General features: G+C 46.1%; 1 protein-coding gene across 1 annotated transcript in view; it reads left to right on the forward strand.

Annotated features, from left to right (window-relative positions):
- Nucleotides 1-10568: 10568 nt before the first annotated feature.
- SLC15A2 (solute carrier family 15 member 2) overlaps nt 10569-17837 on the forward strand; it is a gene marked incomplete at its 5' end in the record, with an annotated part of 38280 nt that continues 31011 nt past the window's right edge. The window contains 4 exons of the mRNA XM_082311770.1: nt 10569-10700; nt 14054-14141; nt 14764-14905; nt 16763-16855. Coding sequence (XP_082167896.1) covers nt 10569-10700; nt 14054-14141; nt 14764-14905; nt 16763-16855 — 455 coding nt within the window. The remainder of the gene's footprint in view (nt 10701-14053; nt 14142-14763; nt 14906-16762; nt 16856-17837) is intronic.

The raw sequence follows: 17837 nt of genomic DNA on the forward strand, positions 1-17837 counted from the left end.
TCTCCCCGCCAAACTCAGAGAGGATTTGCCACGAGTGCCAGTGGAGAGCAGACCGCCGTGGGCACAGGATGGTCAGGACAAAATTAGTTGTGCTACAAAGTGTCATATCCCAAAGACTGTATGTTTAGAGCAACCTTTAAAAAAAAACCAAAAAAGGTCTCTAATTTTGTGCCTGTCCCTCTGGGACCTGATGCAGGGAAAACGCAGATGACTGCGCTTCTCGCTGGAGCTGGTGAGAGCTGCTCACGCTCACCACGTTAGCAGATTGACCCCCACGGCGCTGGGGGGGGAGGCTGAAAAGAACGGATGGCACTGCAAGCTCGTTATGAAAATAGAGGGAACCAGAGTTAATGAGTCTTGGATGATCCCCTGAGCTGCCTGGCCCTTGGTGTGGCAATGGAGGGAGCTGGCTGGGGAGGATCGGATTAACATCTTGGTGGAAATGACAGTCCCTAGAATGCAGAAGGTCGTATCATATCTGTCTGTGCTTGCATCTGGGAAAGGTCACTGCCGGAGAGCTGAGATTTCTCTGGATTAGATCTGCAGGGTTTTTTATCAGAACAGAGGTATTTGGGGGATTTACATGTTCTCTGTCCCTGGCAGCTTGCCCTGGTGAAACACTGATTACACAATTGCAATCTAATGTAAGCTGTAGTAAAAAAAATCAGCTGTGTGCTAGGATATGGTGAGAATACCCTCTCTGTGATGGCAAAGATTTGAAATTCTGCAGTGCATTATATCTCCTGACATAGAGAAGCTTGCAAAGAATAAAACAGGCTGTTTACTGTGGGTGCATGGGAAAAACTGGAAAAGCTGTAATTAATGCCTTCCCTGAGATTCTCCTAGTCCTGTAGCTGGATTAATGAATGGAACCATTTGCCCCAGATGTACAGGAGATTAATGCTGCTTGACTCTTGTTTTATGACCGGTAGAGTTAAGGCTAGGATACTTGAAATATGTGCTCAAGGTGCCTGACAAGTAGTGTAGTCAGAACTGAACCTTGGGGTCCTGCTGCCACGATTGGCAGTGGAGCACTCCAGCACGGTGCACAGCGGGGTTTCCCGAACCTGGGGAGCCTCATGGGGAGCCGAGAGAGCTGCTGGGACCCCGCAGCTCGCACCACAGCAGCTGACGGGACCTGGCCGGGGCCAGGAGCAATGGTGGCCAAGCCTCGCCCTGTATAAAAGAAGCGCTTGGGGAGCACTAGCGACAGAAGTGCCGCCAACAGGGTGGGCAAGCAGGGCATGGCGCAGCTGCAAGGGTGTGTGTTTATGAAAGGCAGGTCCTGCTTGACTAACCTCATCTCCTATGACAAGGCGACCTGCTTAGCGGATGAGGGAAAGGCTGTGGATGTCATCTACCATCTCCCTGGGCTTCAGTAAAGCCTTTGACATGGCTTCCCACAGCATTCTGCCGGAGAAGCTGGCTGCTCATGGCTTGGACCGGTGTATGCTTCATTGGGTAAAAAACTGGCTGGATGGCCAGGCCCAAAGGGTTGCGGCGAATGGAGTTAAATCCAGTTGGCAGCTGGTCAAGTGGTGTTCCCCAGGGCTCAGTGTTGGGGCCAGTTCTGTTTAATAACTTTATCAATGATCTGGATGAAGGGATTGAGTGCACCCTCAGTAAGTTTGCAGATGACACCAAGTTGGGCGGGAGCGTTGACCTTCTGGAGGGCAGGAAGGCTCTACAGAGGGACCTGGACAGGCTGGATCAACGGGCCGAGGCCAATTGTATGAGGTTCAACAAGGCTCAGTGCCGGGTCCTGCACTTGGGTCACAACAACCCCGTGCAATGTTACAGGCTTAGGGAGGAGTGGCTGGAGAGTTGCCTGGCGGAAAAGGACCTGGGGGTGTTGGTCAACAGCCCTCTGAGTATGAGCCAGCCATGTGCCCAGGTGGCCAAGGCCAACAGCACCCTGGCTTGTATTGGGAATAGTGTGGCCAGCAGGACCAGGGAGGTGATAGTGCCCCTGGACTCAGCACTGGTGAGGCCGCACCTCGAGTCCTGTGTTCAGTTTTGGGCCCCTCACTCCAAGAAGGACATGGAGGTACTAGAGCGTGTCCAGCTGGTGAAGGGTCTGGAGCACAAGTCTTATGAGGAGTGGCTGAGGGAGCTGGGGTTGTTTAGTCTGGAGAAGAGGAGGCTGAGGGGAGACCTTATCGCTCTCTACAACTACCTGAAAGGAGGCTGTAGCGAGGTGGGAGTCGGTCTCTTCTGCCAAGTAACAAGCCATAGGACAAGAGGAAATGGCCTCAAGTTGCGCCAGGGGAGGTTTAGGTTAGACATTAGGAAAAACTTCTTCACCGAAAGGGTGGTCAAGCATTGGAACAGGCTGCCCAGGGAAGTGGTTGAGTCCCCATGCCTGGAGGTATTTAAAAGACAGGTAGATGTGGTGCTTAGGGACGTGGTTTAGTGGTGGTCTTAGCAGTGATAGGTTAACGGTTGGACTCGATGATCTTAAGGGTCTTTTCCAACCTAAATGATTCTATGATTCTATGATCCTGTAGCCGTGCTGCCTCCTTCACTACCGGGTAGACTGCCTCCCCCTCCCCCTCGGTGCCGGGCATCCCTGTGAGCTGGTTGCGAGGATTACAGGATTCCTGCTTTCTCATTACCAGCTGCGTGTTGCTGAAGGAGAGGCTAGCAGTGAGTAAAAGCAGCTTTTTACCCTGGAGCTGGGTGCGGGACTCACCACTAGGAAGGAGCTACTGGCCAGCTGAGGGGTCAGTGCAAAAAGGGAAATTCCCAAGGCAGTATCTGTCCCAGCGGCTGGAAGTGAGCACGGAGAGAAGGGCAATGCACCCAAGGGATGACTGAGACACTGGATGAGACTGTCTTTCAGCGTTCCTCCAGACCCAAGGCTGCTGCAAGCTGCGATGTCTTCAGTAGCTGAGCTATCCCTCAGAGCCTGTGGCAGAATAAATCAGTAGCTGGTTTTTCTTTGCTGTGATAATACTACAGGCAGGGCAGCTTAATGGATAGACCGCTGGGCTGGCATGCAAGAAGTTTCAGCAGAGTCCGCCTTCATCAGGATGGTTTTTCCCTCTTTTGCTCATCTCTGAAATGGAGATATCTGATATCTGCTCAGTGAAATGCCCCGAAACCTGCTGCTGAAAGGCACTATGTAAGATCCTGCTTCTGATACCGCCAGGGAAAAAATGTTCTTGGGACACCAAATGGTCCTCAAGTGCTTTTCCAAAGTCCTGCCACACCACATCCATCTTTCTTCCAGCTGTAGGGACCTTTCACCTTCTCACTCCATGAAGGGGATGACCCAGCCTCAGCCCCAGGCAAGCGGACCGGGTAAACCTTCAGATTTTTCTGTTTCCAGGCTCTCTGTTATTCAGAGGTTTTGAATAGAGAGCCTGAGTTATGCCTGAGCCAGACAACTGTGGTGTTGGGTGTCTGAGGGACTAGCACACCTTGTTTGTTAGGGGCATAAAGAAGACATTCAGAATTGATCACTTTTAGACCCTCGTGAGTCAAACAGCACTGACTAGTGTGTTAGAAACTGAGCTCATGTTCCCTTGTACACCTGTCTTGTCTCTCCTTTTCTTGATTTGTTTTTTCAGAGCACTCTCTCTGTTGATGACTTTACATACCTATGTGAACAGTAAAACTAGCTATTGTTTTAACTAGGGGCTGTCTCTAAGAAGCGGGCAGCATTCCTAAAATGCTTTAAATCACTGTAAGGGGGAAACAAAGGCCAAGCAGGAAGGGCAGAACACAGAAACATCCCAGGGACTGGACATGTTCCCATGGGTCCAGGTTGCCTGGGGCACCTGGCTGTCCATTTGTCTATGTCTTGAACATACTGAAACCAGTCAGCTCTGAGTCAGGGCACAGTACCTTATCCCACAGCATCAAGTACAACTTAGAACTGGAGGGGAAAATAGCTGGAAAGGAATTCAAAAGGTCACTTAGCCTGTCTCCTTACGGACAGCCTGAATAGTTAAACTATTCCTGATTTTCTATGCAATATATAGCTTTCTTGGTATTCACTTACGGTTAATCAGTGGTCTGTTACGAAAGACCACAAGGCTTATTCCGGAGCTGACTTCCAGCTTTTTGCAGTGGTTTTGTGATACTCCCATCTTCAGAGCCTAGAAGGCAATTTAAGTTTGTGGTTGTATTTTGTTTGTGTTGGGTTTTCTTAATTTCCTGCCTCAGCTGATCAGCTCTATCTTTCCCTGTGTTTTGCTTGGACGTTCCCTCCAATGAAGAGAAAAATCCTAATTTTTCCATGGTATGACAGTCTCTTAAAAAGTTGTTCAGAAAGAAAAGCTGTGAAGAAAAGCTTTCCTGCTGTGTTCTTTTTCCCCCTAATCTTCTAACAGAAGTCACAAGCATTACCAAGTAAAGCTTTTTATTCTTCCCAACAACTATTCTCCCTCCAGCTTTTCTTCTCTATTGCATTGTCTGGCCTGTAGTGCTCATACTTCTTTTCTGCTTGTTTTTCACAGTGCTTGCCCAGAGTCTCGTACTGCTAGCTTTGCCATGCTGTGCTTTGTACTTATCTATGGTACATCTTCTTATAATATGACTAACGCTCCCTGGATCCTGGCCATACATCCTACATTCTGGATTTAAATCCTTCTTACCATCTATCTTTACTTTAATATATCTTGTATGAATAGCCTGCTCTTTTGTAGCCATAATTAAAGTTTTGCTTCAGTCCTCCTTTCACAAGCCACTTACAATTTACCATCATCTTTTTATGAATTGTTTGTGATGTTCTTCTTCCTTTCACTTCATCCTGTGTATCCCTTGTTGCTCTGTCAAATGACTCAACACCTGTAGGAATTTATTCCTCATTTCATTTTGGAATTTGATCTGTGATCGGCTTAGGCTGCTTGCTATTACACATAGAAGTAGCTACTGCTGCATGTTTCTCTTCACTGTAAAGTTTGGATGTCTCTTAGTGTTGCCCTAGTGCATCTTTCTAGTCCTGCCCAGTTCCCCTGGGTCAACCTTTGTTCACCTAATAGCAGAGTTCATTAAGAACTATGTATCTGCTTGTAGCCTTGACTGTATTTTGTGTATTGAGGAAATAATGAGACTCATCTGGAACTGGGATTTCAGTGCAGTGAAGAGGGGAAGGATGCAGGTGGCTTCAGGGCCATGACATGTGGTGATGGAAACCCCATTTCGCTCTACTGCTGAACATACAGAATTTCACTGTGAGCCATTTCTGTATCTGCAGAAAATATCTGGGGCTTTCATCTGCAGAGGAGATGCCTTAGAGCCTCTCTGAAAGGAAGCCACAGCAGTTTGGAGGAGGTTATGGGGGGAAAGCAGAAAGAAATAAACAGCAGAAGCGCGATAGCAAAAATGTTGATCCTCCTTTAGGCAGCTAATGGCTTTAAAGTGAAAAAGGGTCTGGGAGGACAGCATGTCAGTGCTATGTCTGCATTTCTGTGTGACACGTGAAGAACCAGGAACTGAAGCCAGTCTGTCAAAAGGTGATGAAACCCTGTGTCCTCACAACCTTAACTACTAAAAGATGTGTATCTTTTAAGTGTAGGCCAGCTCTGTAGCTGGTGTACAGCATCAAAAGTTTGGATCTATGGCCAGCTGTAGATCCTGTCTAGTCACAGGTCCAACCCTGTTCTCATCCAGAAGTAGTAATTTTATTGAAAGATAGTGTAGCTGCAGCACAAAGTGATTGATCGTGAACATCCATGAAAGATGCCATGCAGCCTTAGAGGTTGTATTCAAGGAGAAAGGCAGATTCCCTATGACATTTGGGAGCTGAGAAGAGGTTAATTCAGTTTGACTTCAAGATCAAAAATAAATGAAAGTTTAACTATTTTATCGGTGACCAAAGGACTGCTGTTGTGAAGTGAAACATTAACAACAGGGTGAGAGTGAGCCAGGATTGCTCAACGAGGTTCATCTTCAGGCGCAACAGAGCTGGGGTCGTCCAATGCGAGGAAGCAGCAGGCATGGCAGAGGGGGACGGCATGCTGCAGGCCGCAAAGGAAGCCCACGCTGGTGAGAGAATTTTTTCAAGGTTTCTTCTTGCTAATCATAGAAGAAACTGAGGGCAAAAAGGCACCAGGAGGGATGAGAAGTTTCTCTGATTGTTACAGGTTGACTAGTGACCAGGTGACAGGCTCTTAAATACAGATTAGGTACTTGATACTGTTAGTGGTATTAATCTAAATACCTTTACAATTTTGAGTCTATAAGGGCAGAGATGCAGGTCTGAAGGCTTCTGGCATATTTTCCTGGTTGTTCAAGTGATTTGATACATCATTTTCTTAAATTACTTTGAAGTTTGAGAGAAGTCTGCAGGCAATGGAAACCAGTCTTGATCTGTCTAAATGAGTTAAGCCATGCTCTTTCCTGTAATCAAAGAACTGGAGAAAATAAGCCAGAAGAGACCTGGAGGGGTTATCGTGTCCATCCAGGGCCAGGTCATGAAGCCCAAAGTGTTGCTGGCACACATTCATCTAGCTTCTTACAACCTTATCTTGGAAAGGGAGAAAGAGGAGAGAAACACAGATATGGTAAAAGGGCTATAAAAGCATGGCCAGTGTATATGAATTCAAAATAAGACTCATTATTAAGAGACCAGTGTGGCTGAGCTGAAAATCAAGAAGGGATTGTACCACAAGATGAATGCAGATAAAAATGAAGAGATCAGTTGAGTATAAACCGATTAATGTGCACAGTACTGCAGCAGGAAGCAGTGAGAATCTGAGGACTGTAAATGCAAAGGGAAAATGGAGATTGTCTTCCTGTGGATTTGGAAATCAGAAAAAATTAAATGATGAACTGAAAGTCATACAAAAATGTATGCATGGGAACTTCTGGCTATGCAAGGCATCTGGTAGCTGAATATTACATTTAAGCATGAATCATCCTGCAGATTCTCCACTTGCATAAAGGATAACTCAGAAAAGAGGAAATTTTACAGAAAGCAGTCCTTGCTTTTGTGCTTACCAGTTGAAGTTGTTTGACACGTGATTTTCATAGAAATTCAGGAGGGCACCTCATCCATCTGCCTGCTCTGGGACAAGACCCGATAATTAGCCAGTCCCTAATACATTCTTATATAACAGACATTAGGGATTGCCCAAACCCTGCAGCCCCAGCCACGCTACCTCTGTTCCAGTGCTCACCTGTCGATGAAAAAAGGGAATTTGGCCAAAAGCAGCCCCAGATATTCTTTGCTGAAAATAAAGTCAGTTATTTTTCTCATCTTATCCTCAATAAAAATGGAGAATAGATGGTCTCTGTGGCTGCTTTTCCTGTCAATGGGTAGTCATCTTCCCTGAATTTCATCTTTTTAATTCCAGAGCCTCAAAGTGTTTTCTCCCATTGAGCAACATCATTTTGAGTTCATACCCTGTTCTCCCCCAGTCTTGCTCCATCCTGGTTTCGGACACAAACATGAGCAGCACGCTGGCTGTGCTGATGTTCTCTTTGCTCACAGAAAAGCTGAGGACCTGCATGTTTCATGCCCTCCTAATCTGATGGAAAATCATTGATAGCTACTCTGAGAGGGATTTCCCAGTTGCCCACTATATGGGTATTTCATCTGGACCCTCTTTTCCTTGTGAGACATTAGAGACACTAGAGTTAGGATATATCACATCCACAGCTGCTCTAGCTGTTACGCTACTTGCCCTCTTGCCAAAGAATAAAACAGTCTGGTTTGAGAGCATTTTTTTCAATCCAAAATGGCTGTTTTGTAATCCTTATTCTCCTTTTGGTGCTTAGAAGGGATTATCCAATCAAGCATCTCTCTGGCTATGGAGGAACATGCCTGGGTTGTCCTAACCTGCCTTTTTAAAAGGAGTGATGATGCTTGTCCTGCTTCTGTCCTTCACAAGGGAAGTGGTTCAAAAACCACATTCAGCACTTGAAGGTGAACTTCATCAGGCTCTAATGATTTGAGGACACACGAGGTATCCAAATATTCTTTAAGCATTTTTTGTCTCATTTCACCCATATTCCTACAGGTTCATTTTAGTGGTGTTACGTGTCTTGTTGCAACTTAGTTTTTTTTAGTGAAGACAAACAAAAAGGACACAACTTTCTGGCTTCTCTGGATGAGCTTTTGTTTGCTCGTTTTCTAGTTTAAATAACAGACTTTCATTTTTCTTCCACTTTCTCCAATATTGACAGCATTTCTAACACCTTTTCTTATTGCCTTTTGTGTCCCCCTGCTAGCTATAATTCATTTTGTGCCTTAGCTTTGCAGCCTCTATCACTCTGTGCTTGAACTGTTTGTTTATACTTGTCTTCAGAAATGCCACCTTATTTCCATTTGTGGTACAATTCCTTCCTGATTTTCAGCCCAGCTGCAGAGGTCTCCTTCTATCGAGTCTTATTCTGAATTCATTTGTATCTGAGGTGCTTGCAGATTTATTCTCTTTAACTTGTTCTTGCTGTTTGCCATGAGTTACCATTTATTACCAGACATTTGAATTCCTTTTTTCCCTTTCTGTCTCAGAAAACCTTCTGGCAGCTAATGGCATAAACATTTCTGCAGTGTATTTGACAAGTAATATGTTAATCCCACCAACTGATATGTTTTTTCATGCTAGTATTAAAAAAAAACCCCAAACATTTAGCTTATGTGACGCACGGGGCTGTGTACATGCTCAGGAAATATAGCTGCAGGATGCTGAAAATATTAAGGCATCACATTGCAGCAACGTGGGAGCCCTGCACAAGGGACAGTGAAACCTTTTCTGTCTTTCTTTTGTATTACTCCTTTAATAACTTTGCTGCTGTGTTTGCTCTGCTCACCTGTGCAAGGCAGAATACAGCAGGCTTCTACTGGGAGTTGTCTAGAGATACTTAGAGCAGTAAGAGATACCACCAGAGGGCTTAAAAATATTCCTGCTGCCTTGAACATAGGGTGAAACTTGCAGGACTCTAGTGCGTGCTAACCTGGTGCGCAGGAGACAGGACCAACGTGCACAAGTCTGTGCTTTGCACTGCCCCCAAAGTTGGGTATGCTTTTGAGTCACTCTTGCCCATGAAATGGGCTTAACAAATCTGAGCTCCCTGGAGGCTCTTCGTGGCACCCGAGAAGTGTGACCCAGGTGAAAAGCAAGGTTGCACAGGTGTGCAGATCACTGGGAGGGCTGAAGATGAGAAGCTGGTCTGTGGCAGTACAGAGGAGGTACCAAACTGTTGCTTTGCTGCTGCTGTAGAAGAAAAAGGGAATAAGAAAAGGGTAGACCTTCCTGGCCTCATCTGAAATTTGGGCTGTTGGCCCCATGTTTAGCTGCTCAGTTAGCAGGAGTGAAATGGGATCCCTGGGGGTCTTCAGCAGAAGCAAAGCCAGTGCACATGGGGGAATATGGGGAGTGATGCTTCCTCTGTGCACTCTGTCTCATGAGAGTCCCTTATCTAAGTGTTCTCCATGTCTTGTGAGCGATAACTGAAGCCAAATTAAGGATCTGTGGTGTAAGCAAAGGTCTCTTTCCTGGTTTGTCAACTGCAAACTTGGTTCCCTGGGTACCCAAGCACTTGCACCAACTCGGTACTGGAGCTAGGGATGAGTTCATGGAGCCTCCTTGTACCAATTGCAGAGTCTGGGTGTGGTCTGTACTTTTGCTGGTAAGAGAAGGGAGAACTGTTTTTTTTTGAACACTTGCTTTTTAAAGAAGCCAAATGTAAGGGGAAGGAAAAAAATGCCTGCACTGCACTGAGAATACTGCAGAGCCGCAGCCACTGAGGATGGTTTATGGGAAGGTTGAGAATTTTGCTCTGTAATTGAAACTGGCCCTGGAAGAATAGTGATGAAGAGCTCCTCTGTTCCTGTGGGAAGGGCTTGGAAGGAGGGACAACAGGATACCTGCAGGGACCTGAGTCCGCGTGGCTGCAGGGGGAATCCAGGAGCTCCCAGCACACCATGGGATGCGTTTGCCACATAGGGAGCCCCGAGGTGGATAATAGGAAGTAGAGACGGGGTTTGGGGCTGCTCCTGGGTGCTGGCTGTGCCTTCCAGATTAAACTGTCCCATAGGAAAAGGCAAAGTCATTCCAGGAAATTGGTGCGGGAATGAACCCTGGGTCACTTCACTCCTGGGATAGCAAAGAAATGATTTAACACAGTGCAGGTGTCCGTGACATCCCGTGTCCGAGGGTTTGGCGTGATGAGCGTTTTAGTAGTTATGGCTCGGGATGGATGTTTGGCTTTTCAGTGGAATGAGATCCCTGCAGAATAAAGCTGTGATTACCGCATCGGGAGGGAGATGCACACTCTGCTCCTAAATCCACAGGCTGTAGGGGTATCTGGGACCTGGGATTTTTATTCAGCTCACATCTGTTCAGCATACAGTGCTGTGCTGGGCTGGTGCATGTGCGATAGCTGGGGGCATGCCAAACAGCATGCCACGGCGAGCTGACAGCCCCAACCTGTGAATGATTTAGGCTGCGTTCCCTGACTCTTCTTGAACTCTAGAGTTGTCTTTCCTGGTAGCTTTTCCCTCCCCTTTCTGCCCTGGCTGCACCAATGTGCTCAATTAGGGTTAACTCAAACTGAATCAAACTTCATGCCTGAGGTTGGAAATCTTCCCAGTCAACTCACCACAGCCACATAGCATGGTGGGAGACAAGGCGAGAGGGGAGATGAACGCTTTTCAGAGAAACGGATCCAAGGAAACTTTGTTCGCTTTTATTTCTGCAGGAGATGATCCCCCCAAAGGAGATTTCCCTGTTCAGAAAAAATCCCCGGTGAGTGTTACAGCTGGTTTCCTTTTCTTTGCTTTCTGCTCAGCTTGCTCTAAACATTGCAAGATCTCTCTGTTCTTTCCTCTGTTGTGCTCTGGCTAGAGACAAACACCCTTTCTTGCAGAGGGTTGAAATAAGCATTAACAACTCAAGGCAAAAATCCCTCCACTAACCTGATTAAGTTAAGAAAAGGCAGCTTAAAGGGAAAAAATGAACTGTCTGAATGCTTGGGAAAAAGGGTAAGTGTTTTGATTGCTGCCTTTTTCCTGAACATTACTTTCCTTGTGGGAAAGGACTTACTTCTCTGAAGTGGAGGGGGGTGTCATGCATGGGAGGGAGGGAGCTGACCTGTGCATTTGCTTCATTTGATGAAACCCACCAGGGAAGGGTCCCCAGATGCTGCAAAGCAGAAGGAAGGACAGGGATTGAGCACAGGCCGCTGATGTGTGTTACGGTAAAGCCTCAGGTTTACATCTTTGGCTCTGGTTTAAAGCCAAATTCAGGTGAATATTTTGTTGCCTTGCAGCTTTGCTGTTTGTGCAGGTTTTTAGGGTAATTCTGGTTGAGTGCTTGACCCCTAAAAACTGTACACTGTACCCACTTCAGGGAGAACAGGGCTTGTATTGCACCTGCTTTGGCTTGCAGGACAGTATGGTAAGACTTGCTCTTAAAGCTCACAGTCATGTCATTAGCAAGCCAACTATTTAACTCACAATTTTAAGTACTGTGCAGACATTAACTATTGGATATCCAGAGCTCCTGTGAAATATTAATCTTAGTCCCATTTTGCAGCTAGTCAGCAAGAAGGAGAGGTGAAAACAAATGTCTCCTGTAGCTGGCATTTTAAATGACCTTTCTTTTTTCCAAAGACACAGACTATCAGCTTCCACAGCATCTTTAAGAGCTCCATAATCCTGCAGATCCCAGGCTTACAGTGGTAGCTAAGCGCAGCGGACTATCTGTGCACTCATGAATCCAGGCTTAGCCTCTTTGCTTTTGCTGGGGCTCTCTGCTGAGCAAGGTCCTCCTTCGCGAAAGCAAGCAAACGGCATCTGGCTCTCCGCATGGATGAAAGCTGCCCACTTTTGGATGTCCAGGCAGGCCACAGGCAGGTCAGTGATACAGCGGAGAGAATACATGAGGGTTTCTGCGTGTGCCAATGCCATCTCATGACATACAAGCCAGATGGAAGTACGTCTGCTTGTAAGTTGTTGCTCCATGTTTATAAGCACTTACTCAGGGTCCTGGCTCAGGTGCTTGGGGAGGTTTAGCTGGGAAGTCAGCGCCTCCTGCTCTCCTTTCCCTGCTTGCTCCTGCTTATCTGTAGGAGGTGCCAATCCCAGAGCAGGAGTGCCTGAAATGAGTCACTGCCAGGTTTTCTGTCACTGCAGGTGGCAGTGTGGCTTGTGATACCTTAAACCACTGCAGCTACATCCAGCAGGGCTTGTGCATGGAGTGTGGAGGGGTGAGTTCAGGCAGCAGGGTTCTCGACAGCTGGCCATCTGGATTTGAACAGTCACGCTCTGCATCTCCATCAAATGTTATTAAATCTCATGAGTACTGAGAGCAAAGTCTGTGAAAGAGAGGAAGAAAAATATCCCTGTTATACAATTTTACTTCCAAGTTCAGAAAATGCCTCCAAGCACACACAGGAAACATAATTTGCCTCTTACGGCTTTTCTTCTTTATTATGAAAAACTTGTTGGAGAAAGGTATTTTGTGTGTGCATATGTCTGTGTGTTTGTGCATTCACAGCTTATATATGCCACCATTTTTAGGCTAGTCTAAAAGCAGGAGGCCCCAGTGCGGTTTCCAAAGGAGCCCACTCTGTCTTACAAGCTATATGCTGAGCATGAAGGTTTCAGAGTAAATAATAAATGAAATGGATAATTACATATTTAATCTAGTAAAGCAAAGAGGCCAAGGGTTTTTTAATAAAAAGGCAGCCCATAAGCTGCGAGAGAAAAATATATACAAAAAAGGACAAAAATATTTGTCTTTAGAGATGCTGGGTTAAATCATAGAAAGCATTTTTTTGTTGTTGTTTTTGTTTGTTTGTTTGTTTTCAGACAGCCAGTCTCCTCTTTTGTTGCTTTTGTGTAATGTTAAGCAAGACAGCATCATTAAGCTAGACTCTTCTAAACTTGATGCCATTGCTTTGGGAATCCAAATAAACTCAGGTCTCTTGGTGGTGAAATAAACCTGAATAAACACATCTATTTTAGTATCTGTATTTGCATTTGGGACTCTGGGAAGAAACACAGGAATTCATTATTTCCGACACGAGGCACAGAAATGCATGTGAAGAGTTCATCTCACTTCACTGGCCCGTACCATGGCTGTTTAGAACCATAAATATAAATGCAGCTGTTAATATCACGCTATCCCCCTTTGCTCACCAAGTGCATGGCCAGCCCCTTTCTCCCACTAATTGGCAGAAACTGGGCAGTGCTGTGAAAACCTGCTTTCCCTGTTGCGAGGCAGCAGAGCTAAGCAGCTGGAAGCTGCTGGAAGCTGCTTAGCTCCGACCGCAGTGGGGTAGCAAGAGGGATGGAGGCCCATACAAGGTCGTGCCAATACTCATCTGTTTAAATGCCTTGTATTTCACTTGGAAACTGCTGATTTTAGCTGGAGTAAAGTCAGATTCAGTGAAAGAGTGGCCACGCTCAGATGGGTTTGACAGTCCAACCACTGTTTTGTTTAGTTTTGATTAATAAATTGAATTATCTATAGCTATGCCAGCGTTCTTGGAATACGAAATGGATGCCATGCCTGAGGGAGTGCTGGACACGGGGCTGATGCTCTGCTTCAGTGAACACAGTGGCACAGTTCGGTGCAAGAGAGGTGCAGAGATTGAGGGCAGTTGTCGCCTGGGAGGGAGCAGCTTCACACAGCAGCAGACAGCAGCTCCCTGGGGTCTATCAACTGCTGAGGCAAGGTCTGGTACTAGGAGAGGGAGCAGTTTTGGGGTAGGGTAGTAGCTTTATGTGAAATGTAGGAGAAAAAGCATCCGAAGGTGTTTTTTGCATCTCAGTGGGTTTTTGCATTGCAGCGGAGAGGCGGTAGGACCCTTCCACTGGAGCTATGAGCATGGTGGGCTGCTGACAGCTCACGAATCCCCATGGCAGTCTTTACTGGGCCTGTGCCAGCCAGGCTGATTCACTGGCGAGCCTTCACCAAAGCAAGATACGTGTGGGGTCCACTCCCTCCTTTGAGTCCAACCCACAGGCCAGTCAAGCAGCAGCGGCCACCTGGTTTTTGGACTGGACCCCTCTCCACTGCCCAGGCACTGTGGGGATACGTTGCTGGGGTGAAGGCTTTCACAGAGCTGATATGTTCTCATTTGTCTCCTGCAGAAACTCTGTGGCTCCAACTACCCCCTCAGCATTGCCTTCATCGTGGTGAACGAGTTCTGCGAACGCTTCTCCTACTATGGCATGAAAGGTATGTGGCCTGTCTGGGAAGCGACTTTCCCATTCTTGGGTTTCAATACACACTGGTCTGGTGTTCCAGGGCTGTGCTGTATGTGGTTTCAGCTGTCTTTCAAAGTAAATTAGTATTTTGGGATGCAGGTATAAGCAGTGTACTCTAACTTTGATGCTACACCTGCTCTGAGCAGAAGTTGGGACTAGAGAGATCCAAATGTACCTTCCAGTCTAAATTTTTATACGATTCTCTGTCTCAAACCTGGCTTCTCAGTGTGTGATGTCTTTCATAGTTGTGTGCAATCAACGTATTTGGGAATTGAATCATACAGGCACCTAATTTGCAAATAGAAAATGTGCATAAACAGAACTACAGGTTACGGTAAGATAAGCTAGAAAATATATTTTCCAGCTAAACATAAATGTTTATGAGCAAAGAACGCCTGATACTCATATATCTCATTTTAGCTTTTCCTGTGTCAGGGATTATGAGGAACAGGTCTGAAAGCACAGATCTTTCCACAACAGTGCTCATAGCTGCTAGACAAATCAGTGGTTTTCTTGCTACCGTGATGTAGTTTCCTTCTTACCTGCAGAGATACACATTAATTATCTGATGTGATTTTCTTGTTTCGTTATAGCTGTCCTGACACTATATTTCTTAAGCTTCTTCCACTGGGATGAGAATCTCTCTACTGCTGTGTATCATGCCTTTTCTGCGCTCTGTTATTTCACACCTGTCATTGGAGCCATCATGGCAGACTCATGGCTGGGGAAATACAAGTAAGTGAAGACATCTCTCTAAGACAGCACACATCTACACCATGCAGCCTGTGTAAGGGCAGTGCTGTGTGTGCTCCCAGTTTGGAGCTAGCTCAGTGCAGCAAAGACACACTTGCGAAGGTCAGCTCCCCTCTGTTAACAGATGAAGAGCTGATCTGTTTGCTCATGCTGTTCTGTGCTCCTCTTTCACCCAAGGGCCAATAGGCAACAAAGTTGGAACAAATTAAATGTTACGAGAACACTTTCCTCCACTGTCCTTCCCCACCCACCTTGAGGAAGCTGAGGTGTAGGGTGATTAACCTTCAGCTTTCCAAGATCTGCTTCTGAGAAGGAATCAAAGATGGTGAGGAAGCAGTGTCACCCTCTAGATCTCTCAGTTTCAGATGGAATGTCACCAACTATACTATACTTATGCTTTCGCAGTGTAGGGAATGTGTGAGCACACCCATTTTTATGCCAGAGAAACCTGGGTTCACTCAAATCATCTCCCTCAGCACATAACCAGATAAACACTCCCTCAGTAAGTCAGGCAATCTTCCCTTACACTGATAAGTTGTGGGGCCATCATCTGCCCCAGAGTGGTGGTGAGCAGCTGGATATAGGACTTTCTTTGCTTCACACTGTTTGTTCATTGTCTGAGGAGTCATTGCTGTCAGAGTGATGAAGTGCAGCCAAACCCTTCTCTCTAGGACTAAGCACATCTGGCAGAAGAATCTTAACAGGAAAAGAACAGCTGCCATATGCCTTTCCAGCAGAAAGTTCTTAAGGAAATATCAATTTTTTTTTTTCTTTGTGCTCGATTTTAGTCATTCTCTTGCTCCTTTGAATGAAAAAAATAACAGTGGGGGTTTATTAACTTCATTATTTAAGGTCACCTAGCAATGTTCATTGGTATTTGAGGATATCTATCTTGCAGCATGATGTTGTGAGAAGGTAAATCCTTATGCAGACTTCTGTACATTGGGCAGGAGACTTTCTCGGGAGTAATCCCTATGACTTAAGGGGAGGTGGCTTTTGCTGTAGTAGCTGGACCTTGGCCAATACCGAGGACAGAATAACAGATTAGAAGGGCTTTTAGGAATGATTTAATGTGGCTCTAAATTCACTGTTGCAACCAGGGTTTGGATGCGTTGAGGACCGCTCCTGTGCTTAAAGCTCATAGGGCTTCTTCTAGTGCCTCTGTCCTAACAAGACCTTCCATTCCCTCTGTGTGTGTCATCTGCATATAAATACATAGACATTTCTTAATCCTGAAGGTGATGAAGGAATAGAATACACTCAAGAGCCTGATCCTCCTAGTCAGATATCTTCTTCTCCCTCACCAAGACACGGGAGGCAGATAGACAAGCTCAGTCTGTCAGAGGTACGTGGGATCTAAAACAGACTTGTAATGGGGAAACCACACTCCTGATTTGGATGTCTTGGGTGGGTTGAATGTGGGCAACAGTCCCTATAGGTGCCTTCCAGTCAAGGGATTCACCTAGGTGCATAATACAAAATGCCAGTTATTAGTAATCTGGAAACTGCGTTGGATCTGAACAGTAGTACTCTTCTCTTTGCAGCCTTCCATGCATGACAAGACTGGAACATTTTTAGTTTGTTCTGCTCAGCAACCTCTGCAAAGCAAGCAGGGGCTCTTTCTCCTTAATCTGAAGCCATTTGCCTATCTCTTTCTTCCAGTGCCCTCAGTGTTGACACAAAAGAGTTGTAGCTGTCTGCTGCACCAGTGGTATGAACAAACCAGTTCCTTTTGCATCTGACAAGTAGACTTGCCATATCAGGAAGCACAGGCACACTCTGTTTTCGGATCATACATCACCCAGCACCTTCAGTCACTGCAGTTTTCTTTCCTCACAGGACGATCATCTACCTCTCCATTGTGTATGTGGTTGGCCATCTGGTAAAGTCAGTCGGTGCAATTCCATCCCTAGGCAACCAAGCAGTTCATGTGTAAGTAGCTGTTGAAGCCGCAGTGCTGTAGTAGGTTGCGATGGTAGTTGGTTTACCCAGGACTGTCATTTATTTCACCTCCTTCAGGCCAGCAGTTTGGGGGCTGTGCATGGGTTGGTTTTATCAGGGAAGTGTTTGGGATATCTGAGTAGGAACAGAAGGTCGGATCTAAAGTGTGAATGCACCAGAAGGAGCTGGAAACCACCACAGATACTCTAAGCCCTTTGAGATAGGGACCTCTGATCACCTCTCTCTGCTATACCATGCTACTGGAGTTTGGTCTCCTCCCCCATTTCCTCATCAGCCTAGCTGCCCAGCTCAGCAGGGTTCCCCTGTGTGCATGGGAACACAAAACCAAAGATATATTTTCTGATGTGACAGAGGAAGGGTCTGTGTCTTCCATAGGGTACAATCCTTCTTGCCCTCTAGATTCTGAACTGATAGGTTTGTCAGAGTAGTTCCCCAGCTGGCGTCCCTGAAACCACCAAGCTGTTTTTGCCTAGGTGGTCACAGCTCTAAAAACATACACGTGCAGGCAGGAGCACATCTCATTTACAGAACACTTTCCTTTTGTCCCAGACCTGGCCAGTCCTGACACTCCTGTTCTCTACAAATGTAATCTGTTGGGCCTGCAATGGTATTTTGAGGAGGGTAGAAAGCACCCAAGAATGAGCCTAATCCAAACAGTTTGTCTGCGCTTACCCAGGCTGGAAGGCTACAGGAAAAGGCTTTCCCCCCCCCCTTTTTTTCCTGCCCCCCTCCCCGAGTTGGTCTCTGCAATCTTTTGTTCTCATATGAGTGAAAAATAATCCCACGGATCTTTGATCTCTAGTATGTCCATTGGGCCTCAGAACAGCAAGAAACTGACAAAACCAGTTCGGTTAATTGACTGGTACTGAATGTAGAAATGAGGATAATTAATTTGTTTTTCGCACTTAGCTGGCTCATCATCACTACCCATGTGCAAAAGACAATGATACCA

Source organism: Platalea leucorodia, assembly GCF_965183815.1.
Source record: "Platalea leucorodia genome assembly, chromosome: 5".
Classification (NCBI taxonomy): Eukaryota; Metazoa; Chordata; class Aves; order Pelecaniformes; family Threskiornithidae; genus Platalea; species Platalea leucorodia.